This window comes from Corythoichthys intestinalis, chromosome 18 (assembly GCF_030265065.1).
Source record: "Corythoichthys intestinalis isolate RoL2023-P3 chromosome 18, ASM3026506v1, whole genome shotgun sequence".
Taxonomy (NCBI): Eukaryota; Metazoa; Chordata; class Actinopteri; order Syngnathiformes; family Syngnathidae; genus Corythoichthys; species Corythoichthys intestinalis.
Genome location: NC_080412.1, coordinates 24525955 through 24552591, shown reverse-complemented (window position 1 = coordinate 24552591; position 26637 = coordinate 24525955). Strand labels below are relative to the sequence as shown.

Genomic DNA, 26637 nt, shown 5'->3' with positions numbered 1-26637 from the left:
GAGTACTGAGGGGGGTGGAATTCTGGACACAATCAAGAGCCGGAGACGAGAGCAGGGCGCTGCCTGAGCACAGACGCTCATCGGCCAGCGACCGTGGTGTGCGACAAGCCTCAGGTCGTCGAACGAGTGGCCTTCTTGGTGGACAGGGAGCATTCTCACCCACAAAATGCAAGCCACCTCCTGATTAAAATGTTTGCCATGATCCCATGACATAACATAAAACACGTAGTTTACTTAGTCATCTGTCCAATGGTCTGTTGATTGTCAGACTTGTTTTGCCCATTCTTGGAGGTAAACAAGGATCTTTTGGAAATCCAAAAAGCCTCACACCACTCTCCCTCCTGTAGCAACAAAAGCCTGCAGCATTGGGCTGGTGTGACTCAAAAAATAAACTAATTTATCTGCAAATCAGCAACCCTTCTGGAGCTGTATTATCAAATGATTAGTCCACTGACGTCACATTCGCCTTCTTCCTCAATCCAAGACAGTGGCCGGAAGTCTCTCATTTTCCTAGCGCGGGCTTCAACAAATTGAATAAATACATCGATCGCTTCCACACACATCCAAGCGGTCCATTTCATTCAGGAGCATAAAATACCGCGTGTAATATGAGATAAACATGCTTTTTGTGTCACAGGCACTTTAAGCAAATATTACTATTTGTTCTTATTAAGCCCACACATCTAAAACTTGGTCATTTTTCACCTAAATCAAGAAAAATAGTTTTCAAATAATGTTTTGAACAATATCTACTCTTGAATTAAGAACATATCTGACGAGCAAGCTTTTAGACAAGATTAAATATACTAATTTATTGCTTAAACTAAGTCTTTTAAGCTTATTTTCAGCTAGCTATTTTTCTTAATTCAATAAATCTGAGTAAAATGTGCGTTCAGCACTGACAGATAATTTCACTTATTTCTAATAGATTTACATTGAAAACAAGGAAATTTGTGTGGCCTTTACCATTGTTGGTATGGTTTTACTTTCATTTACCATGTTGGTATGAAATTGTTTTTGTTTTGGGTGGTAACTTCATCACAAGGGACAAAATTTGTTACAAAAATGTATATGTGCAAAACTGTTTGGACTGATGTTTTTGGTGGCCTACATTTATGGAAGGAAGTAGCAAGAATTTTTTTTGTTCTTAATCAGATGAGAATAGGGGTGGGATTAAATAAATTTTCTTCTTCCCACTCCTTTTCAGGCAAGTAGTTGATGTTCCAATGTTACTTAGTTTTGCTGCTCTTTTTTGTTACATGATTCTATGAGCTGTATATATTTGCTGTCTTGACAAGGAATCAAGGCCTGAAATAAATGAATGAAATGAAATGAAATGAAATTTAACTTGTTTTAAAGAGGTGTGTTTCTGCAGTGTAGCGCCGTGAATGGCACCCAGTGAGTTAACGAAGACGCTATTCTAATTGAAGATTTAGGTAGAACCTCTTGGTTCATTTTTTTGTTAAACCATGTCACATTTTTAAAACGATACATCAATTCTTTGTGGGAGAACATCGATAACTTTATGGGCTACTAATAATTGCGATTATATCACCTTTTCAATATATTGTCATTAGAAGTGGGAATCTTGGGGTATTTTATAGAAGAAGATTTTCAAGTCGAATCCAAAATAATTCTACACTTTTAAATTGTTGGGAGCGGGTCTGATCTCTCCAAGAAGTTGGTTGGTTAGGTCAGCCATAGTTGTTGCTGTTTTGTATTTCGGAAGCATAGCGCCCTGAAGACAGTGCTGACTGTGTTTTAGTTTACTTGGCATGGTTAAATAATCGTAATTTGGATATTTGTGAATCGTTCTCAAATCTTCCACGGCCGAATCGCGAATATTCTAAGAATCGGAAATTTCACACTTTTAATTGTCATATCCCTACTATTAAATAAGATCATATTGCACCACACTAAGTTCTCAATGTGTGCTTGGTGATTAATTATCCTTGCTCTCACTTTGTCCTGGCACTAATCCAAGCTGTCCTGATTCGTTCATTTCACTTAACCTCTGACTTGAGTTCAGCGACCCCCATAAACTGAACCCTCTCCCCTCTTACAGCCTCCTGGGATACAGCTCAGAAGACCAAAGATGTCTCACCTCAGCTCAACCAGGCCACAATCATTGACCTGCACCCTTCCTCCACCTACAATATCCGCATGTTTGCCAAGAACCTCATTGGAAAGAGCGAGGCCAGTAATGAACTCACTATTACCACCGATGAAGCAGGTAAAATGTTGCACGGTTGCTCTCTCTTTGTTGATAGAACCTACAATTTATTCCACATGCAACATACAATGTATTAAGGTTATTGTAAGCGATTTATGATTGAAGAAAAAAAAATCAACAGTAAGATTCAGACACAAGCAGAAAGTGAAAGAGAAGACGAGAAAGGAGGTTCGCCGCTGACGAGGTCAATTCATTAACATCACGGTGACATCAGCCCAATTGGCTCTGTTGCATTATTGAACACACGCTGACCCTGCACTAAAAGCAGAACTTTTCAATTAGTGGCCTCGGTAGTAAATGTCACACAATGGTCAATAGAGTCAGTTTGGACCCCTTTCTGCAAATTAGCCCCCTATCTATTCATCTTCCCTGTGGAGCACTTCCACTCATAACGCAAGCAATTCCTTTTAAAATACACCCATCAAATGTGTGCAGGTCCAGACACACTTGGTCATATTTGTCAATGCAGACGGCCTGTTGATGAAATAAAAGTCTTGTAAATCTGTTTTTAGCCCCTGATGGACCACCTCAAGATGTGCAGCTGGAAGCCCTCTCCTCTCAGAGCATCAAAGTTTCCTGGAGGGTAAATTAATATTGTGTTTACTTTGAAACAATGACAACTTTAGTATCCGCCACACAAATGTTGTTATTATTGTGCGTCATCACCATGGATCTCTCTTAGTTAGAAAATATCTGTCTCCTACACTGCGCAATCTACACTATAATTCACAAGAATTTGTCTGTCTGCGGTGAAAGAGGGCTTGTACAGTGCTGTCATCCCGAAAAAAAAATGACTGCAACTTAAACAAAAACCAGCCATGCAGCCACACACGCATCTCCATAAGGAAAGCAACCTACTAACATCAACTGTGTTGATGGGCAGGCACTGGATGCCCTGATTGTGTTTCCATCCACTGCCATTAAATCAATAGAACACAAAAATATTTTGGTTGAGGCGACTCTTAGCCATTTCTTGTCCTCCTTGTCACAATGATGGCAGATGGATGCAGTATTTCCAAATTGTCGTTTTTGAGGGATTTTTATGAGTAATGTCACTCCAGCGCCATTGATGTTTTGCTTAGAAAACGTGTAAAACAGAAGTCGTGAGCAGAAATTTTGGTAATAAAGCAGAAAATTCAAGTTTAAATTTGGTCTAAATTAGGGCTGTCAAAATTATCGCGTTAACGGACGGTAATCAATTTTTTAAAATTAATCACGTTAAAATATTGGACGCAATTAACGCATATGCCCCGCTCAAACAGATTAAAATGACAGCAGAGTGTAATGTCCGCTTGTTACTTGTTTTTTGGTGTTTGGCCCCCTCTGCTGGCGCTTGAGTCCAACTGATTTTATGGCTTTCATCACCATGAGTGAGCATGGTGTAATTATTGACGTCAACAATGGCGAGCTATTAGTATATTTTTTAATTGAAAATTTTACAATTTTTAATAAAACGAAAACATTAAGAGGGGTTTTGATATAAAATTTCTATAACTTGTACTAACATTTATCTTTTAAGAACTACAAGTCTTTCTATCAATGGATCGCTTTAAGAGAATGTTAATAATGTTAATGCCATCTTGTTGATTTATTGTTATAATAAACTAATACAGTACTTATGTACCATATGTTGAATGTATACATCCGTCTTGTGTCTTATCTTTCCATTCCAACATTAATTTACAGAAAAATATGGCATATTTTATAGATGGTTTGAATTGCGATTAATTACGATTAATTAATTTTTCAGCTGGAATTAACTCGATTAAAATTTTTAATCTTTTCACAGCCCTAGTCTAAATTAATAGTATTGAAAATATTTACTCCTTAGTATTGTGGACAAGTTGTTGTTTTTAATGTTTAGTCAAAATACTACACTGTATCCAATAGCTTCTCTTTCTTCTCTGCTAGGCACCTAAAAAACACCTCCAGAATGGTGCAATCAAAGGCTATCAAGTGGGTTACAGAGAGTACAGCTCAGGAGGAAACTATCAATTCAGCGTGATCAGTGTCGAGACAACGGGGGACAATGCTGAAAACTTGATACTGGACAATCTCAAGAAGTTCACCCAATATGGTGTTGTGGTGCAAGCCAGTAACAGTGCAGGCACCGGGCCATCATCCACAGAAGTTGCTGCTACCACACTGGAGGATGGTAAGAAGCTTCATCATTGACATCAAATGGCTTTTACACGCAGAAGACAATGTAAATTGGCTATTTAAAAATAATAATTCTACTAATAAAATGACAACAAGAACAACTTTATGTTAATTAATCACATTTAATGTGTCAAGAAAGGAGCGATGAGTACGGCGCCTCCTTAATTGTGAGGTTACATTACAACCTAGTGGTGACAATGGAGAACTGCGTGTGTCTTTTCAATCTCCGAGTGTCCTCCTCGGGTTGTGAAATATTCCTATCACCTCGTTTTCCATTCGCAGTGCCGAGTCGTCCTCCAGAGCACGTCCAAGCCATAGCTACATTTCCAGAAGTCATCTCCCTATCTTGGCTGACACCTCCTAAAGATGCTCTTAATGGCAACCTTCTAGGCTTCAGGGTTATCTACTGGGCTAATCTGCCCGATGGAGGTACGGTATAGCCTACTGTACACACTCATTTTAACTTGTCATTGTCATATATCTATTTCATAAAGCATTAGATGTTATATGTAAACATGCCATTTTGAATGGTGGAAATCAGATTTTGAAAATATTGCCATCATGGTGTTTAATTACTTATTCGGTTTACATAGACCCTTAGATGTCTGAAAAACATCTTGTGCCATCTCAGGCTATCTTATTTATTTATGTTATTGATTTTCTCATTGGTTTTTGAACTTCTCGTGTTGATTTACAGGAAATTACGGGTCACTTCCTGTTGATTTTGCGGCATTTGTGGATCTCTTTATGCAGATTTCGGGTCACTCTGTGTTGATCTATTTGGTTTTACGATGCACATGGTGTGCTTTTATTTATTTATTTATTTATCTATTTTACATTTTAGGTGGACGTTTTTAAGTTGACTCTTCATGACAGTCACCATAAATCAAATAAAGCATAATTTTAAGAATTTAAAAAAAAAAAAAAAAAAAACACGTGCATTTACTTTTCTTTTTAGCAGCATCCCGATTGTCATTTCCTAAAAAGATGTCACTTCTGGGATGCTCATTGCTCCTGTAGAGCATGTTTATATATAATATACAGTCCCTGACAAAAGTCTTGTCGCTTATCCATTTCATAGAAACAATTGCTAATAACCTGACTTTTAAGGCAACATAAATAATCTGAAATATCAACAAATCTTAGCTGCCTCTTACGTTCCTAACCATAAAAAGTAACAAATTCTGCAGCAGGATGGTGTTCCATCGCAATCTCTACCTCAAAGTTCCTCAAGGCAAAGAAGATCAAGATCCTCCAAGACTGGCCAGCCCAGTCACCACACATGAACATTATTGAGCATGTCTGGGGTAGGATGAAAGAGGAAGCATGGAAGACGAAACCCAAGAATGTTGATGAACTCTGGGAGACATGCAAGACCGCTTTCTTTGATGTTCCTGATGACTTCATCAATCAATTGTATGAATCCTTGCTGAAGCCCATGGAAGTCATACAAAATATTAAATCTGGATCTTACAGCACCACTACTTAATTTGCTTATGTTATGTAACATATTTTTGTATTTGAAGTATATTTTTTGTTCAGTTCTCACACTACTTTCTGTAGGTGACAAAACTTTTGTCTTGCCAAAAGTTGGCCTTTGTGTCTTCATTAAATGATAAATCTTTTTTCAGTGAAACAAATATATTTTTGTACATTCAACATTATTTGGGAGGGTCTTAGCTTTCTTATGAGCCATTTCTGAAACCAACTGAATGATTAAAAGTCAGGTTATTAGCAATTGTTTCTACAAAATGGATAAGCAACAAGACTTTTGTCTGGGACTGTATATTAAATAATCTAATATTATATTTATTAAGTAAATTTAACATGAAACATTGACACAGCAATAAAATGATATTTTAATTCAATATTTCAAAAAGGTTAACAAGGAAATACTGCATTATCTGCTAAATAACATTTGAGGTATTTTATGAATATTTTTTTTCAACTAATTTGGTTTAAATGTGTTTTATATGTATTTTTAACCGTATTCAGCAGTTATACGATGCAAAAAATCTTTAAAATTATACATACTGTATATACACTGCTGGCCAAAAGTATTGGCACCCCTGCAATTCTGTCAGCTAATGCTCAATTTTTCCCAGAAAATGATTGCAATTACAAATGCTTTGGTAGTAATATCTTCATTTATTTTGCTTGCAATGAAAAAACACAAAAGAGAATGGGGGAAAAAAATTATTATCACAAAACTCCAAAAAAAAGGGCTAGAAAAAAGTATTGGCACTCTTTGAAAAATTGTGACGCTTCTGTAATAGTATGTGTAATTAACATCACCTGTTACTTACCTGTGGCGCGTAACAGGTGGTGGCAAAAACTAAATCACACTTGCAGTGAGTTAAAATGGATTAAAGTTGACTCAACCTCTGTCCTGTGTCCTTGTGTGTACCACATTGAGCATGGAGAAAAGACAGAAGACCAAAGAACTGTCTGAGGACTTGAGAAGAAAAATTATGGGGAAGCATGGGCAATCTCAAGGCTACAAGTCCATCTCCAAAGACCTGAATGTTCCTGTGTCTACCGTGCACAGTGACATCAATAAGTGTAAAGCCTATGGCACTGTGGCTAACCTCCTTAGATGTGGAAGGAAAAGAAAAATTGACGACAGATTTCAACAAAAGATTGTGCTTGATGGTGGATAAAGAGCCTTGACTAACATCCAGACAAGTTGAAGCTTTCCTGCAGTCTGAGGGTACAACAGCATCAACCCGTACTATCCGTCGGCGTCTGAATAAAAAGGGACTCTATGGTAGGATATCCAGGAAGACCCCACTTCTGACCCAGAGACATCAAAATCCATGCTGGAGTTTGTCAAAACTTACCTGAGAAAGCCAAAAACATTTTGGAAGAGTGTTCTCTGGTCAGATGAGACAAAAGTAGAGCTTTTTAGGAAATGGCATCAACATAGAGTTTACAGCGGAAAAAAACGAGGCCTTCAAAGAAAAGAACACGGTCCCCATAGTCAAACGTGGTGTAGGTTCCCTGATTTTGGGGGGTTGCTTTGCTGCCTCTTGCACTTGACTGCTTGACCGTTTGCATGGCATTATGAAGTCCGAAGACTACCAACAAATTTTGCAGCATAATGCAGGGCCCAGTGTGAGAAAGCTGGGTCTCCTTCAGTGGTCATGGGTCTTCCAGCGGACAATGACTGAAAACACACTTCAAAAAGCACTAGAAAGTGGTTTGAGAAAAAGCACTGCATACTTCTAAAGTGGCCAGCAATGAGTCCAGACCTGAATCCCATAGAACATATGTGGAGAGATCTGAAAATGGCAGTTTAGAGAAGGCACCCTTCAAATCTCAGAGACCTGGAGCAGTTGGCTAAAGAAGAATGGTCTAAAATTCCAGCAGAGCATTGTAAGAAACAAACTGATGGATACGGGAAGCAGTTTTTTGCAGTTATTTTGTCTAAAGGTTGTGCTACTAAGTATTAGGCTGAGGGTGCCAATACTTTTGTCCAGCCCATTTTTGGGGTTTTGTGTAAAATCATAATGATTTAATTTTTTTTTTTTCATTCTCTTTTGTGTTTTTTTTTTTCATTGCAAGCAAAATAAATGAAGATATTACTTCCAAAGCATATGTAATTGCAATCATTTTCTGGGAGAAATTGAGCATTACCTGACAGAATTGCAGGGGTGCCAATACTTTTGGCCAGCAGTGTATACTGTATGTATCAACGTATGAATTTTTTCAATGATTTTTTTTTTTTTTTAATTACCGTATCATATCAACTCCATTTTAAAATACTTTGTTGTTAAACTAGCTTTTGTAGATTTTATATCAAGACACAAAATGGCACATTTTCATGATGTGTCATGGGTGCACTATGTTCTTTTCCTTGATTTACTTTAAGATAATTCTTTTCTAGACTAGAATTGGGTCACATTCTTTGGATTCCACAAAATCCTCATGCTTGCAGCTGTTTGCATTTAGCCTGACTTGGCTTAATCGCAGTATGTTGTCAGTTGTAATCAAGTAATTTCACTCTATTTTTCTCCTTTGCTATGAGCTAAGAAAAACTGTGTGATGATGAGTAATAAGGTTTGTTACTGATAGCTTGGAGTCACCCAGGTGCATCGTGGGGACAAGAATCGTTTTCTTTATGGCAAAAATCTCTGGACGACGTCAAATAATATTCTACGCCAATACATGCTGTGTTTGTGTGAGAGGGAGTGGGTTGTGACAGCACAATTACCTTTGACCCCTTGCTCTGTCACATCATGTTGGCCTGCACATTGAACATGAATGCTTAAGGACTTGACAGCCATGAGGACTTTGCATGGTAACAGTTGCCAGTCATAGTGTGGTTAAAAAGCAACAACATTCTGAATGGCCAGCAGAGGGCAGTCAGCATTGTTTCACCTCAGCCAAATCTGGCCACGTTACATTTTGCAATTATGAATGAATGAGGCAAACAGAGGTGGGAGAGTAGTCAAAAATTTTACTCAAGTAAGAGTAGCGTAACTTCAGAATAATATTAGTCGAGTAAAAGTGGTCATCCAAACGTTTACTCAAGAACAAGTAAAAAAGTTTCCGTTGAAAAGATTTACGCAAAAAGGGAGTAACATTGTAACTGCTTATAATGTATGATTTCTTTTTTTTTTAATTGTGTATTTTTTTTCTCAGCACAACTTCATCTATATGAACTGTTATTATTTCCTGTACTACAACCTATTACATAACCATATTAGGCCAAAAAGATGACAGAAAAATCATCAAATTTAGGCCAGAACAACATAGCATGAGTGGAGAAAAAAGTTTGTTACCTTCAAATAGTATAATGGAATCGCAACGTTTCATTGGTGAAACAGACAGTCACTGTCAGTATCTCTGGAAAAAATTAAAGAATATCTAGAATAAAGAGGAAAAATGTAACGACTCCAGTGTAGCCAAAAGTAGTGAAGTAAAAGTATTGTTTCTTCTTCACAATTCTACTCAAGTAAAAGTAAAAAGTATTGTGTGGTAAAACTAAGAAGTACATTTTTCTCAAAAAGTTACTCAAGTAAATTTAATGGATAAATGTAACGCATTACTGCCCACCTCTGGAGGCGAGGTTTAACCTATAATAGGTTGATGTCATCATATTCGTGCTACAGTACAGTAACAATTATTTGCTTTTAAGTGTGAGTTAGAAGCATACATTGTATAATAGGCATGATGCAAACTGGGTCAGAAGAACATAGCCATGAGATATTAATGATTTAAACACTGACAGTCAAGGTCAGCGGGATGCCAGTCAAGGCTTCCCACCCGTGCAGACCCTGCTTATGGGGTTTCTTTGACATTCTGATTGAATTTGACGTTCAATTCAAACATATCAAGACTATGCGTTGATGCTCTTTTTTAAATGGGATTTGCTTTTTAAAGGACAACAATCTTCTGAATGAATAAAATATATTTTTAATTATCTTTATAAATAAGAAACATCAACAAAACATCTAACATTATCATTAATGAGAACAGGTTTACAATAGAGCTTTAACAGAAATGAACACCATTTTTGTGTGTGTTTATGTTCTCTAAAAATAAGAACACATTGCTTTTAAGAAATAATCAAAGGTATACAACATCAAATTAAATTGAGTCCAGAATGGAATATCAACATGTTGTCCAATAGCTTTTTACTGTCTGAAACACGGTGATGGCCAAATGGACAAGACAGGTATGCGCACTGCCTGGACAATGTCAGGTTTTGTTGCCTTAAATTGTATATAATTTTGAGATTTTTTTTTTTTTTTTTTAAGTTCCATGTGCCCTGCACCATGACAACAAAAATCCTTTGAACTCTTGATCGTGTTATTAGTATTGCGCTAAAAACCACTTTATAAACTAGCTAAATTAGAGATGTCCCGATCTTCTATTTGTGCACACGGGTCCGAGTAACTTGACTTTGAGAATCTGCCAATACCGCTCAAAAAAACAAGAAAATAAAAAATATATATTTATTTTTATTTGAATAAAAGTTCCAAACATGTTACAGTACTGTACTTTCTACAGTACTTCCTTTTCTGCTGTTTCTGGAAGTGTTGCTGAGAGTAAAACGTATATATTTTTTGTCTTTTGGTAATGCCATTGTCTTTCTGGATTATTTTGTTACCTTTTAGCCCAAGTCCCAGAGAATTCTGGTACTCCAACTAGTCCCAAACAATGGCCGATATGGCCTCTCCCCCGGAAAACCCAGAGGTGGCAAAAATGACCCAAGTGCTTTTGAATTGGCAAGTCGTTGTCGGACAGACAACAGCCGTTCATATGGAAATGCAACCACTAGACATACATTAACTTCAGACACAATGACCACAATCCATACTCCATGCCCCTGATTCAGTCCTTCTAAACTATAGACACAATTCCTGCTTTACACTCAAATTGCAGTTCTAAAACGCTTTTTTTTTTCTTCTTCAAAACAATGTACACATTTGGGCCATTCTTTCTGTCATTATGTGTGGAGAATAGGAGAAGTGAATTAAAAAATGTGTAAAAAGTGTCGAACTTCATAAATAAATGTAATTAAATAAATGTAGCTTGACTTGAACTGACACAAACTATCACGAGTCACAGAGGAGAGGCCAAATCGGCCATTGCTAGGGAATATTAGGAGTGTCTGTCTAGGGAAAGGCCAATTCGGCCTCTGCTCGGTTTTCTAGTGTTAAAATATGTATGTATATATATGTTAGAGCTGAATGATATTGTAAAAAAATCAACTTTGCGATATATATTGCCAAAGCTCCACTCTTAGTTTTTGCATTGGTTGCACCTAACTTTTTTCTTCATGTGCCCAAACACAAACTGTAGGCGCACAGAACTGTGAGGTGGACGGATTAACCACTGTCCCACTGTGCCGCCGTCATAGTGTGAATTATTTTTAAACAAGAATAACCTAGAAAATGTTTGTCTTTATTAAATGCTTCATTGAGTGAGTCCACTCGAATTCACTCACGCTTTGACGCTCACACTGCCGAGAATAACTTCTCACTTGAATGAGTTGCCACAGACAGGTGTGTAACAAACTAAATGATAATTGACACATTTGCACCTTTGATCATAGCGCTACCGAGCCTTCTCTCGCTACATCAAAGCAACAAACCTGTCAATCATCGTTAACTTTAAGTACCAAACACCAACTGTTGACCAAGGGAAAAAACACTGGTCACACTGCTTAGCTAGCAGGAGGGAGGCAAGAGAAAGTATGAGCATGAAGCAGAAAAACAAATATATTTTATAAATTAAAAATCCGATCCTTTTCACCCGATTTCAACCGATCACATAATCGGATCAGGACAATTCTAAGCTAAACTAAACTAGTGAAACTAGCTAGTAAGCACTGGCTATACATGGCAACAGCTATTGTTGGTACTCGGACCTCTTTGAGCACCACTGTAATATACTGTGTATGTTAAGAGTAATGACAAGAATAAGATTAGTACCAAGAAAACAGTGATTGACTTTACTGAATTGGAGTCATACCTTCTCCTTAGAACTTGGAGAGATCAGGAATGTAACAACCAGCAACAACCAGCCGTCACTGGAGCTGGACGGTCTAGAGAAGTACACCAACTACAGCATCCAGGTGTTAGCCTTCACCAGAGCAGGGGATGGTGTTCGCAGTGAACAGATTTACATTCGCACCAAGGAGGACGGTAAGCATTAATTTCTGTAATCAAACTGCTGAAAGGATTAGAATTAGATTTTGAAGAACAACAAAATTAGTGTGACAAAGTTTTGCCAAACTGGAATGGTTGAAAAATACTGTTTATTCTTATATTATAATTTGTATTGTGTTTCAGTGCCTGGTCCTCCTGGCGGTGTAAAAGCAGCAGCTGCATCCAACTCAGTAGTGTTTGTGTCATGGCTTCCTCCTCTCAAAGTGAATGGAATAATAAGGAAATACACAGTTTTCTGCTCCAATCCACACCCCACGGTAATATTGCACTTTATCTGCACTGTACATATCAATGTACGCAGTGTCTGTGCAGTATTTCTTTTGTTTTTAGTTGTAATAGAAAGTTCAGACTGGAATATCTTCCCACACATAGGTCAGCAGTGAGTTCGAGGCAGCCCCAGATGTGTTCTTCTACCGCATCCCCAATCTGAGTAGGAACAGGCAATACAGCATCTGGGTGGTGGCCGTCACTGCTGCTGGCCGTGGAAATGCCAGTGAGATCATCACTGTTAAACCCATGGCTGAAGGTAACTGAAACTGTGACAGGTTACAACTAGGGTTGTTCCGAACATGTTTTTTTGCTCCCGATCCGACCTCGATCGTTTTAGTTTGAGTATCTGCCAATCCCGATATTTCCCGATCCAATTGCTTTTTTTTTGCTCCCGATTCAGTTCCAATCATTCCCGATAATTTTTCCCGATCACATACATTTTGGCAATGCATTAAGAAAAAAATGAATAAAACTCGGACGAATATATACATTCAACATACAGTACATAAGTACTGTATTTGTTTATTATGACAATAAATCCTCAAGATGGCATTTACATTATTAAAATTCTTTCTGTGAGAGGAATCCACGGATGGAAAGACTTGTGACTTTGTATATTGTGACTAAATATTGCCATCTAGTGTATTTATTGAGCTTTCAGTAAATGATACTGTAGCCATGCCCAAATGCATGATGGGAAGTGGAACCATGACTGTGCGTAGTGCTACCAATTGATATATCCTCTCTGCGTTGGGAAATAACATAAGGTGTTAAGAAAAAGATCAATTGCTACCTTGCTTCCCCACATTGCTTCCCATGATATTTCTAATCGTAGGGAGAGGGATTGTAAGGCTTTAGCCAATTAAAAAAAGGCTCCAAAGGCTGCCAAAATTCACTCTACTCATTTTACGCTGCCTTTTATCTCTATATATATGTAAGACGGCACCATTACAGATTGAGCGCGACAATGCGTGAGTGGGTCGTGCAGTGCATACAGAAATTGCGTTAAATATTTTAAAGTGATACATTTTTTTAAAAATTAATTACCGCCGTTATCGGGATAAATTTGATAACACTACCTTAAGCCTAAACTAAAGACTGGATGAGTGTAACATATTATGTCTGTAACGTTAAATACAATTAGAAAACAAATTCATTAAAAAATATATATATTTAAAAAAGGCATGGCCGATATTTTTTTGCCGATTCCAATACTTTGAAAATGACGTGATCGGACATCGGGACATCTCTAGTTACAACAGTTGTGGTTCTAGGATTTTTATGAAACAGGGGCCAAGAAGGGGCCAAATTTAGAATGTATCACAAAAGTGAGTAAACCCATTTCTGCTGATATTTAACTATATCTTTTCATGGGACAACACGGACAAATGACATTTTGACACAATGAAAAGTAGTCTGTGTGCAGCTTATATGATACAGTTAATGTATTTTCCCTCAAAATAACTCAAAATATAGCCATTAATATCTAAACCCCTGCCAACACACCTTAGTAAATGCGTACATCCCTAACTGTCCAAATTGAGTACTGCTTGTCATTTTGCCATTTTGTCATTTTGCCCATCTCATTAGACCATAGGACATGGTTCCAGTAATCCATGTGCTTTGTTGACATGTCTTCAGCAAACTGTTTGCGGGCTTCCTCCTGGGGTGACAACCATGCATACCAATTTGATGTAGAGTGCGGCATATGGTTTGAGCACTAACAGGCTGACCCCCCCCCCCCCACCACCACCACCACCTCTTCAATCTCTGCAGCAATGCTGACAGCAGTACTCAATTTGGACATTTAGGGATGTACGTATTTACTAAGGGGTGTACTCACTTTTGTTGCCAGGGGTTTAGATATTAATGGCTATATTTTGAGTTATTTTGAGGGAGGAAAAATTAACTCTATTATATAATGCACACAGACTACTTTTCATTATGTCAAAGTGTCATTTTGTCAGTGTTGTCCCATGAAAAGATATACTTAAATATCTGCAGAAATGCGAGGCGTGTACTCACTTTTGTGATACACTATAACCCTCAGGGGCCAAGAGTCGGTGCCATCTTTGTTCAGTGTTTGTTTTGGTCAACAAGGCAATTTGCAGATTATCCTGCATGTGGTGGTAAAAATATCTTTGCCTGACACTGTCAAGCAGAGATGATCCAGTAAAATTTGTAACAATTCGTATTTAATCATCCTGTGTGCAACAACAATCATTTTAATAAGTTTTTGAAAAGACATTTTAAACACGAAAGCATCATTTATTTTTAACATAGTCTATAATACGCCTGAACGATGTTGGGGGAAAAAATATCATTGCGATTTTTGGGGCTCCACATTTACTTTTTGCATTGGTTGCACTGGTGTGCCTAACTTCTGTCTTAAGGTGCTCCAGCACAAAATGTCGGCGCACCCACATTTTTCATTTTGCAATTACATACAGCACTAACAAATGTTGTAGCAAAAGCTAGATTTGGATTCACGCTTTCACTACAGTGAGTAGACCTTCAGCTCCTCCTAACCTTTCGCGTGGCGTTGTCTGCACATCACTTTCTAAGCTAGAATGTGGATGATGGCGTATGCAGATAAACCCCCTTGGGTCAGGATCCATTACATTTATCAGGGCTTTGAGTGGACCTTATCTCTGCATACATATGGATCATAAAATCGCTAGCAAAACTGTCTTGAAATAGACACTGAAAATAGATTTCGTGAAAGTTTGGTGATCATTTCGAAGATTTTCTCTCAAATTAATGTCATCAGAGCCAATTTATTGATGTTTGCAGCATATTTTGTTTTATTTTGCAGCTCCTGCTCGCATTTTGACCTTCAACAGAACTGTCACGACACCCTGGATGAAAGATATTGTGTTGCCTTGTAAGGCAGTGGGGGATCCTTCTCCAACAATCAAATGGTTGAAGGAGATGTAAGTATCCACAAGTAGTAATTGTAAATGAACATTTGCATTGTAACAACTAATTTTGCATACAAAGCATAAAGCTAATCCACGTCACACCTCTGTGTTCCAGCAATGGAACCCCTGCACCTGTTGTGACTGACAGCCGGCGCAGTGTACATGGGAACGGTAGCCTTGTTATTCGAACAGTAAAGGCGGAGGATTCTGGGAACTATACCTGTGTGGCTAGTAATAGCTTTGGCTCTGATAAAATCATCCTCAACCTGCAAGTTCAAGGTAGGAATGGCGCATAAGCAGTTAACCACCACATAGCTGCTGTTTTTTTTTGTTTTTGTTTTTTTTTTTAGCACTAAAAGGCGCATTGGAATAAAAGGCGCACCTTCAATGAATGGCCTATTTTAAAACTGCTTTCATATGTAGTAAACACTGCATTATAAGGTGCAGTAATAGTAATTGTTGGGGTTGCATTATGCATCTACTAGATTAAGCTGTGTTTGAAGCAATGTCATGACATGAATAACTAATATTGATCCATATATATAAGGCACATCGGATTATAACGCACACTACCAGCTTTTGAGAAAATGGAAAGCTTTTAGTTGCGCCTTATAGTGCGGAAAATATGGTACTTAGTGTCCGGCATTCACTAACTCACATAAATTGTGGCTTTCTGTTTTACTTCTGTGTGTAGTGGTAACGTGACTAAAGAGCAGTGGTTGAAGTGGGATTTGACGGGTGGGGGGAACCCTAAAATACGATGTTACGGAACAGTATGGAATATTACGTACATGATGTTAAAAACTTGTATTGGCTTTACTCTCAAAAGAGAAACACAGGAACAGGAAAAAGACACATTGCAATCTAGCATGGCTAACAAACACTGAGAAACGGCAAACTAACAGCGTAACACAGACTAAAGTGAAAACCAAACCTGTATCGACACACATGTGAGTGAAACAAGACAGATGAAAGGCATAAGATAACGTGAAACACGGCAAGTAAACCTAAACTGCATTGGCTACACAAGGAGAAATTAATATTTAAAATTAAGACAAGCCAAACCAGATGTGGCAATGCAGCAATTGAAATCGTCCTCAAATCGCACTAACAGAACCTTTCTATAAAGGAATCAAAGCACAATCTGTGTCAGTTGTTGAAGTGCTCTGTCATGGCACGAGCTTACACTACAGACATGGCAACAGCAGCACACACAGATAACCACATGGGCAGACCATCAACACTAAAAAATGAAATAATCTAAAGTACTGTTGTTTCAGCACTATAAGGCGCACCTAAAAGCCTTCAATTTTCTCAAAAGCAGACAGTGCGTTTTATAATCTGATGCGCTCTATATATGGATCAATGGTGGCTAATCATGGCATGAAATTCCCTCTAGCGCATCTTCATCTAGTGGATACATAATCCAAACCCCATCAACTGCTACTACTGCACCTTTTAATGCGTTGAGCCCTATATATGAAAAACATTTTAAAATAGGCCATTCATAGAGGGTGTGCCATGTACCTGATGCGCCTTGTAGTGCGGAAAATACGGTAATCTGTTAAGAAAACCAAATAAAGAAATAACACCATTATTCTACTTCAACAATATTTTGACCTCATGGATTTCTCAACAGCTGATCTTTTTCAAATCCTTACCCTTGAAAATAATCAGTGATTCTTCGTTTTCCCCCTCTTTTCTTCATGCTCCTCCATCTTTAAAACCAAAATATCAAATATTAACACTTAGATTAGGTTTTCCAGCTGTTATATAAACATTTATAAGAATCCTGCCAGTCACAACCTCTACTATTAAAGCAACACTAGTTAACTTTTCAACCTTTATAAAATATGTTTATAACATCTGTGATGTCGACTGACAACTAGTTGAATGACACCTAATTTATATCATGCACTAATTAACTTTGATGAGGGTGGCAAGGAACCTTGCCACACAAAATAAAACTAGCTGACTGCTTTACGTCACTTCCTTCCAACCCCATTCATTATAAAGTCTATGAAAAAGCTTTCGCATGAATTCTGCAAAGATGGCAGAGCAATAAAAGAGACAAAAAGTTTTGCTTGAGGAGGGAAAAGAAGGTAGGCAACCAGGATATACAGAATAAACATTGGCCCGGCTTTCACTCATTGGCGTGACGCCCCTACCCCCCTGATCGAGTGGGGTGGGGGGGTTAGCCACACTAAGCGACATAGTGGCTAACCGTCATATGGTGTTGTTTAGCCACAACTGGATTCATTACCTTATTGCTATTTATCCTTCACACAGCTGCTGGAAACAGAAACGGTGCTTAATCCAGCTGCAGGCGAGATTGATTTTCGATTGATTGATGATTTTACGACACTGTGCGGGTGTGCACTGGTCCTCATGGGAAACGCAGTCTTCTTTAAGGCAAAACACTACCGCTTTTGTCCACCGGCATCACTAAAATAGACCAAAACTGAAGAGTTACCAAATGTTGCTTAAGCTAACTGGGATAACCATTAATGTTTTGCCATTACACTTCTTATTGACCTGATGAATTGTTGACTATTACAGAACTAAATTTACCTTTTTTACTTCCTTTGGCTTAAACACCATTTTAGACTCCCGCGGACACATTTAAAATATAAACAATTCAAACGAACACTGGTGCTATGACTGACTCAGTAGATGCGGCGTGTTAAAGAGGGGCGGGCCAGCAAAGGTGATGCTGCGCTCTGATTTGTTGAGTGTGTCAGTGCTTACATATGAGAGACCCATGCATACCATGCATGCGAAAATGATTCAGTATGTAGTCCGTGGTGCTACTTTTATAAACAGTCTATGGGCGCTACTGCCATTTTGAATTGAATTATTTGCTCACTTGACCAAGGAACGCTCAGCTCCGAGGTGGCGGAGCTTGGCTCTGAAGGGCTCCGGCCCACTTTAACCCCTGCTTAAGAGTGACCATAGTTATTCATTTTTGTGACATGCAATAAGTGATGGCAGCTGATTTTATAACAAGCAGCTGATTTTGGACAATTAGATACACAATGTTTAACTTAATCTTAGTTTAGTTTATCTTGTTTTAGCTTATCCTAGCTATTTTATCTTATTTTAGCCAATTTATCCTAGCTTATTTTATCTTAGCATTGCATAGTTTAAATCAGTCGTTCAGTGTCCAAGCCCATTGCATTGTTAAAAAAATGCGGTTGTCTTCTTCAGTCCCACCTGACCAGCCTCGACTCACAGTGACCAAGACCACCACAACTTCCATCACACTATCCTGGATACCTGGGGACAATGGTGGCAGCTCTATAAGAGGTCAGATATATATATCTGGAGTTTGGAACTTAAGTCCTTCTTATTCTCTTATTGTCAATATTCCTGAACTAAGCTAATGTTCATTGATCACACTATATTTCTATAGGCTACATTTTGCAATATTCAGAGGACAACAGTGAACAGTGGGGCAATTTTGCCATCAGTCCAAGTGAGCGCTCCTATCGGTTAGAGAACCTCAAGTGTGGCACCTGGTACAAGTTCACTCTAACGGCCCAGAATGCCGTTGGACCTGGACGCATAAGTGAGATCATTGAAGCAAAGACCCATGGGAAAGGTGAGGAAAAATGCTTCGGTGGCCCAAATCAACACCACAATAGATTTTTTCATGGTTGTAAAATTCTTAGTACTGTATCACACAATTTTTCAAGATTTGTTTTTATTATCATTGTAATCACATCGATACCATTTGTTGCACCTGATACCGATTCCAATATTTGGCTGTGTGGTATCAGCTGATGCCGATTTTGTACTGGAACCACGTTTCTTGAAAAAATACACAATAGAGTTTATTTTTTTAATACAACATTACTGCATACACATTGAATATCTTCAGGGCCAATTATAGCTAACAATTCCATCAGCGAATCACATTCTGCCAGCCTCAGTCAGAGACTTCCCACTACCATATAAAGTGCTTTGGCTTTGTTATTATTTTATATTGATTATGCTGTTAAAACAACAAATTTTGAGTTCTCTCTCCTATGTGCTATGAAGTTTGAATTAAGATAATAAGCTTCACCAGTTCATGTATTGTGCCAGCAGTGGAATATAGAATTTTACTAGACTTTGCCTAAAATTTAAATGGAACTGTTACAGGGGATAAAAGAAATCATTAAAGACATTTCCCACCATAAGATCAGTCCTTGCAATTGGGTCCATGAACATCCACACCGCCTGACATAATTGCTATCATGGCTTGGTCAGACCCTACCTAAAAACCTTTATGAAACAGGAAAATAGACAAATACAAACGTTGTGAGTGCACAGTCAATGTGATTATACCACATTAGCTTAGTATAGTGTGCTTGTATAAGGCACAAACAACATGGTGAATTAACAAGAACTGCTATATGGTACACTGGCTGCAAACGTGAGCTCGTCCACTTAGCTCTCTCTATTCGCAGCGAACTCGTGACTACATATGATGACGTCAACAGAAAGGGCTGAAACTATTAAAAATTAATTACACTTAGCGCCAGCAGGGGGCATAAAAACACCAGAAACACCGGCAGGCATGAAGTGGACATGACCGCACTGCCATATGCATATTGGCCCGAAACAGATAATGAAAAACCGATGTCGATATTATCCGATATTATTTTTAAATAGTTTTATCGGTCGATATTATCGACTTTACTATCAACCTAAAAAATATAAAAATAGTCTCGATCACAATAGAATTTGGGTTGACTGTCTTGTCTTCATCTCTCCCTTCAGAACCTCAGTATTCCAAAGAACAGGAGCTCTTTACCAGCATCAACGCTACTCGAGTGAAACTCAATCTGAATGGCTGGAACAATGGCGGATGCCCGATCACCTCCTTCACGCTGGAGTATCGGCCCATGGACTCGCCTTCGTGGACCACAGCACAGCGCACCTCCCTCACCAAGAGTTACATACTCTACGACTTGCAGGAGGCAACCTGGTACGAGCTGCAGATGAAAATCTACAACAGCGCGGGCTACGCTGAGAAGAGGGTCAAGTTCGCGACACTCAGCTATGATGGCAGTGAGTTTAATTTTAACTATGGTCCCCATCGCATCCACTCTGTGCAAAATGATTCACCTGCTGCTCCAAATCTAGCTTTATTGTTAACTGGTGACAGTGGTTCTCTTGTCTGCCCTGCCTCTAGTACTTATACCGTATTTCTGAACTATAAATCACACATTTTTTGTATTGTTTGGCTGGGACTGCAACTTATTCATCTTAGGTATAGGCTTGTTTACCACACTGGCAGTCAGGTAAAGGGAACCCAGGGCTTACCCTCTACTGCCGGAGTCTCCAAACCGGTCCTCAAGGGCTGATGTAGGTCCTGATTTTCGTTCCTATCAATCAAGCACAGATCGTTTAACCACTCAAGTTTATCCTAAAACAAGCAGCTCCTGACTTCAATCAACTGATTACACTTGTTAGACACCAGTTTGGTGAAAAGGTGTCGTCTAGTTTTGTTGGAATGAAATCCAGCACCCAGCGCGGCCCTTTATGGAAAGGTTTAGACAACTCGGCCAAGGGCGTTGGTTTGGTCTCAACATTGGTAGAGACGATATAACAACATGTACAATTCTTGCTGGGGACGGGACATTAATAAGACCAAACAGATTGGGTGAACGGGGGTCAGGGCTTTCTCACGAATATAAATCTAATTAATTGTTATGCTAAACGATCAATGCAAAAATGAAGCTTTCATGTGGATTAGTTGAGGCGATGTGCCATTCGATTCAAACCTTTGTTTTGAAAAACTAATAAAGAAATATTTTGAAAACTTCCAGAATAGACGTCTGGATTTTATAAGCAAATTTTTAAATTCAAATTAAACTGCAATTTGATAATAACTCAAATTATATTCACATACACAAAAATGTATCTATAGGCTGCAAATAAAATATTTTCTAATAACTAATATAGAAAATTGGTAAATAAATACATTTTAAATAAGTGCAAGTCATCAGCCAATTAAACGGGTGTTTGAGGGGAAAAAAATGGACCGGCACATTCAACAAGTGAAAGGGGTAAATGTAAGTATAAAAATTACGAAAATAATGTACTTACCGATAATAATGGTAGGACCAATTCTGTCCTTACAACATATGGGAAGACAAATTACCTTATAACTGAACTCATTATCTAATACAAATAAGGTTGCTTAAAAGTTGTTGGGGACAATTTGAGCATCCTGAAAAGTTGGTAGTGTTATGTCCCTACCGTCCCTATGCAAACTCTTGACCTCTGCTCTACTTGATGAAGATAAAGACTCAGGAGTGTCAAACTCATCTTTGTCGCGGACCACAACATAGTAATGGTTTCCTTCATAGGGACGTTGTCTGCCGTCTTGGGCTGCCTCAATTAATTGACTATTTGAATCAGCCGAAAATTTTGATAGTTGGTTAATTGTTTATAGACATTGTTGACCTAAAAATTGTCCAAATCCTCTCCTTTGGGCCTCTTAAAAGCAAACGTTTTCTTAGTTCTTTTTTATTTTAATTCTATTTTTGCATTTCTTAAATTTTTTTTTTTTTTTTTTTTTTTTTTTTTTAAAGGAGGAAAATTGTACATACAGCGGTACCTCTACTTATGAATTTTAATTGGTTCTGGAAGTACGGTAACTTAACTTGACGATTCTGTAAGTAGAGACGCGTTTTCCATGTAAATGCCCTAATCCGTTCCAATTCCCCCAAAATTCAGACCGAAATCTTTTATAATGCATAGAAATGCATCAACACATGTAACAAATACATGTTATAATTAAATTTTTGGACAATAAACATAAAATCTGAGTTGTGCATAATGTTCAAAAACAAGAATAAAGAATAAAAGTTAATGCACTTATGTAAAGCTGTCAGAACACGAGGGGCGAATGAAGAGGACGCTGAGATACACATAGCCAATTGGATGCCAGCAATGCTCGGCAATAGCCAATGGCAAAGAAGCTATATGTATGTCACATCCAGTAAACTGGGAGCTGTGAGTACCAGCCATACTGAATTTTTGCCTTTCTTATCCTGAAATTTTTCTTAACATGAGGCAATATTTTCCCATTGAGGCGTGTCTTAACCTGAAAATTATATATATGTAGAGACATTCTTAAATAGATGTACTACTGTATTATAGACAAGTTTCCTGAACGAAAGATGGGAGGCGCCATCTTGGAAAATTTAATCTCTAAACTTCCGGTTTAGAAAGAACAACATGAATTGCGGTTGAAGTTAAAACTGCGAAATCAAAGCAGAGGAACCCACGGAATCTCCAAAAATGGATTCAGCACGACGTTGATGAGACTCCGAGACTTTCTGTGCTGTCTTGGAAGCGCCTATACTGTATATATGTTTGGAAGTGGAATGTTTTTATCAGCAACCAGCTATTGTAGCTTCAAAGTGCCAGTGTAGATCTACCTCACCATATGCCTTAAATTGAAACCAGCTGCAGACAAGATGTTAAAGGCCCAAGTACACTGCATGCGTGATCGTTGCGGTTCCGGTCCGGTTCAGTGTTGCCTGCTTGCCACGCAGTCCGTCAAAAACAGGCAAATCATACCGGCTGCTGCACGGCTGCAGTCCGCCAACCTCGTCGCCCCCCCCCCCCCGTGAGCTCTCGCGTGATAGCGCGCGATAATGTGCCATTTAAAACAACGAAAAACACACGGAGTCTATACTCATCAGAGAAGCAGAGAGAGAGCACATATTTTCTTTGCATATTGATATTTTAGTTAATCTGGAATTAAGAGACAGACATGACTGCATCATGATGAGATCAGGACAGAAAAACACACATAATAGGACACCTTGCAGCTTCCTTTTTTATATTGTCCTTATAGAAAGGATCTGCTGCATCATAAATGATTTTGTGGGTTTCCACCTCCATGATGAAGCGCTCATCATCCATCTTCGCTCGTGTCTAAACCGTGATTAGGCACCTGGGCTGTTACGTCCAGGCCTAGCTCCGCCCATTTTGCCGGATGCGTGTCCGGCAAAAATAGAAAATAGCTTAAACCATCCGGCGGGCATGCGGCACGCCGGAGGTGGTTCGCAGTCAAGCCGGAGCACTGACGCGGCCGGTATACGTTGAACAATAGGATATAATGGGAACGGATTGCTCCGGCGCTATTTTTTACTGGAGTCGGACCGGAAACGCAACGATCACTCATGCGGTGTACTTGGGCCCTAAGGATGTGATTTAAGCCTAAAGATTTTGAATGAATGAATGGAATTTTATTGTCATCATCACTGGTATCATTGACAATCATTGACAATTACAAAATGTGATATGATTTGCCCGAAGGAACCGAAGAAGAAGACAAAGGCGGACAGGATGAAGCATATGCTTATCAGTTTCCCGTCCCCCATACAACTAAAGACGCACATTCAGGCATGGAACATATATCAAAACTGTAAAATAACACAGTCAACAATCTGGGTTTAGTAACTCAGCGTCCAGTCAAGCAGCTCGATTAATTTCAGGGCGTACAAGGTTATGACTTTGTCATGTCCCTGACCTTTTTGCATCTGTTTGCTGTGGAACGTTTTGTTGTGGCTATGTGTGTGACATGTTATCACAGCTGGTGTGAGTAGCGACTCAAAATGCTTTTCTTATAAGTCTCTTAAAAGGATACATTGCTGAGGTGTACATGGTGGCAACAATTGGCGCACACAAGGTCACTGTAACAGTTTCATCAGACATGAATGTATGAGAAAATCAAACAACATGCTGTACATATTTTATCCCAAGATTAATGTCTCCACAATGAAAACATGCTTATCATTCGTTTTATACAGTATCTTTTCCATATACTCAGTAAACTAGACATTTGAATCAGGAGCTCGGTAGACAAAGCAGATAATTATGTTATTACAATTGGGGATTAGGAGCTAAATTGTAATACATTCCAGGAGATTATCAATCATAATTGCAACACCCCCTCCCCCCTTAGATGCCCGATACATTTGTGTCATGTTATATCCGTGCAAATTAAAGTCAAAGCCTTTATTGTCTTTAGTAGATAATCCTTAATGTGTTCAAGATTCTTGTGGAGACTCCTGTCGTTGATAAGTTTCAGTTTACCGTCCACATCCACGAGTTGTTATACTGGTCGGCTGTGTAATATTTACAGTTATCCAGCTATTGTAGTCAGCTGGTCAAGACTCGTAATAGCTTTAATCTTCATATCTTGCGTCTTGACAAGGATCCTGCAATCCGGGACCCAGGTGTTGACTATTTTCCCAGCTTTCTTGAGATGACGTGCTTTTCTTGCAATTTCGGCATTTCGGCGAGTCATTTTAAAGGACCTAAAAGATTGATTGTTCTTATCACTTCGTTGATCATTCGTGGACAAAATTATAACAATCCGTCGGTCTGTGTTGATGTGAGGTGGAGATGCAAATGCGACATACAGTATACTCCAGTGTGACCTCTTTAGTGTGCATTTTTGGCTGGTGTAGCATATTATACTCCAGTATGGTTTAGAGTCCAAAAATTTGGTACAGAAATGTTATTAATCATATTTCAAATGAGCAATGTCATAACGCAATGAACTCTTTGCAGGCACAATTGCTCCCCTGGTAAAGGCACCCAATGTAAGTGAGGACACCTCTGGAGGTGGCGAAGGTTTAAAAATGATGGTGACTATATCCTGCGTGCTGGTGGGAATTTTTGTGATCTTCATCGGCTTGCTGGTACTGAGGAGGAGAAGGCGTGAGCAGAGACTGAAGAGACTGCGAGGTGAGATAGACGAGGTCACCTATAGTATTTCTTGTTTCACCCTTTCCTCATATTCGCACACATTAAATATTGTATCCCCATTTTTTTCTCCTAGATGCAAAAAGTTTGGCTGAGATGCTAATGAGGTAAGTCTGTCATTTTAGTATCATTTTGACTTATGTAGGGCTTCGTCATAAAGGAATTATTTATGCTTCCCAGTAAAAACACGCGTCCAGCAGAGCCAGTCAATAAACAGCAGCAAACACTTCGAATGCATATCGACATCCCCAGAGCTCAGCTTCTCATTGAGGAGAGAGACACCATGGAGACTGTTGGTAAGCACATCATCAACATAAGAACTGCTAATATGGATTTGTGTTTTCATATACAGTATGGTATAGCTAGCAACGAATGTGATTATTGCATCACTGAATGTTCCTTTTGTTACTGCTCTGCAGATGACAGGTCCACTGTGTTACTGACTGACAACGACTTTGGAGAAACACAGAAACAGAAGTCATCTACAGTCACCCACACAGTTCATTACCAGTCACTCTCTCAGGCGACTGGTCCTCTGGTGGATGTATCAGATGCCAGACCAGGAACCAGTAAGTCCAGTACGGAAACCTTTTTTTACTTCAAAAAGTATACAATTTGCCTTGATTTGTGTTGGAGACTATTGTTCATCTTGTGAGTGCTATAGGTGTACAGTGATCCCTTAATTATCACTGTTAATGGGGGAACAGAACCAACCACGTAAAGTGAAAAAACGCAAATTAGTATGCCCCCTCCTATTTTTACATCCCGAATTTTCCACTTTATAAAGCGTACCTAAAAGCCTCCAATTTTCTCAAAAGCCGACAGTGCGCCTTATAATCCGATGCGCCTTATACAGTTTCCTACACTGGTGACGTAACCCGAATTTTTGCATCAATCGGAATTAACCCTTTAAGTACCCCTAAATACACCATAAATCTCAAAATAACGATCCAGAAATATGTATCATACGTCATACATAGATTTCGCCATCAGTTGACGAGACAGCTCCTACAGACATTGCGCCACGGTTTCCCGTAGGGGGCCGGGCCAGACAGAGGGTCGTGCCAGCTTTCACGGTGTTAAACTCAAACAAACACTGCGTTATTACGCCGGATTTAGGTGGAATTGGGACGGAAGTTTTGGTGTATACAAGCAGGCAGACGTGTCTTAAGAGGTATTTGGTCGATGATTCAAGGTAATTATTATCGAAAATAGCACCATGCATGCACTTTGAAACGTTGTGAAAAAAATGAATGTTTCAATGTTGGTAATATTTGGCACGTCGTCACTGAAGAAAAAAAAACAAGTGGGTTATCAATGTGATTGGGGTCTAATGTCTTTAAGTGACGTCTTAATTCATTTGGCTTCCTGCTGTCCGCTGCAAACATTTTTAGACATAGTAAACGGACTGGTCTTTCCTCGTCTCCCACTGTGTTAAAAGTCAAAGCCAAACGCTACATACGCTTCATCATATTTCCTCGTCTTACCTCTTCATATCTCCAGGGCTCTTTGCTGTGTGCTCTTCTTCGGCTCAAAAATACTGCGCACACTCTAAAATGACAGCTGAGTGGAATTTTTTGAATGTGCAATTTCAAAA

The 26637-nt window shown here is 38.8% G+C and overlaps 1 protein-coding gene across 3 annotated transcripts in view; it reads left to right on the top strand.

Moving 5' to 3' along the window:
- dscama (Down syndrome cell adhesion molecule a) overlaps window positions 1-26637 on the top strand; it is a 200470-nt gene that overhangs the window by 164026 nt on the left and 9807 nt on the right. The window contains exons 15-30 of one of the 3 annotated variants that reach the window (XM_057820055.1): window positions 2066-2233; window positions 2746-2816; window positions 4145-4388; window positions 4676-4822; window positions 11887-12048; window positions 12196-12329; window positions 12445-12598; window positions 15158-15275; window positions 15379-15542; window positions 18471-18569; window positions 18676-18864; window positions 20028-20318; window positions 24846-25022; window positions 25117-25147; window positions 25221-25336; window positions 25460-25609. In XM_057820055.1, the coding sequence (XP_057676038.1) occupies window positions 2066-2233; window positions 2746-2816; window positions 4145-4388; window positions 4676-4822; window positions 11887-12048; window positions 12196-12329; window positions 12445-12598; window positions 15158-15275; window positions 15379-15542; window positions 18471-18569; window positions 18676-18864; window positions 20028-20318; window positions 24846-25022; window positions 25117-25147; window positions 25221-25336; window positions 25460-25609 (2415 nt within the window). Of the gene's footprint in view, window positions 1-2065; window positions 2234-2745; window positions 2817-4144; window positions 4389-4675; window positions 4823-11886; window positions 12049-12195; window positions 12330-12444; window positions 12599-15157; window positions 15276-15378; window positions 15543-18470; window positions 18570-18675; window positions 18865-20027; window positions 20319-24845; window positions 25023-25116; window positions 25148-25220; window positions 25619-26637 lie in introns of all 3 variants that reach the window. The other 2 variants (XM_057820054.1, XM_057820053.1) reach the window with 2 other exon arrangements.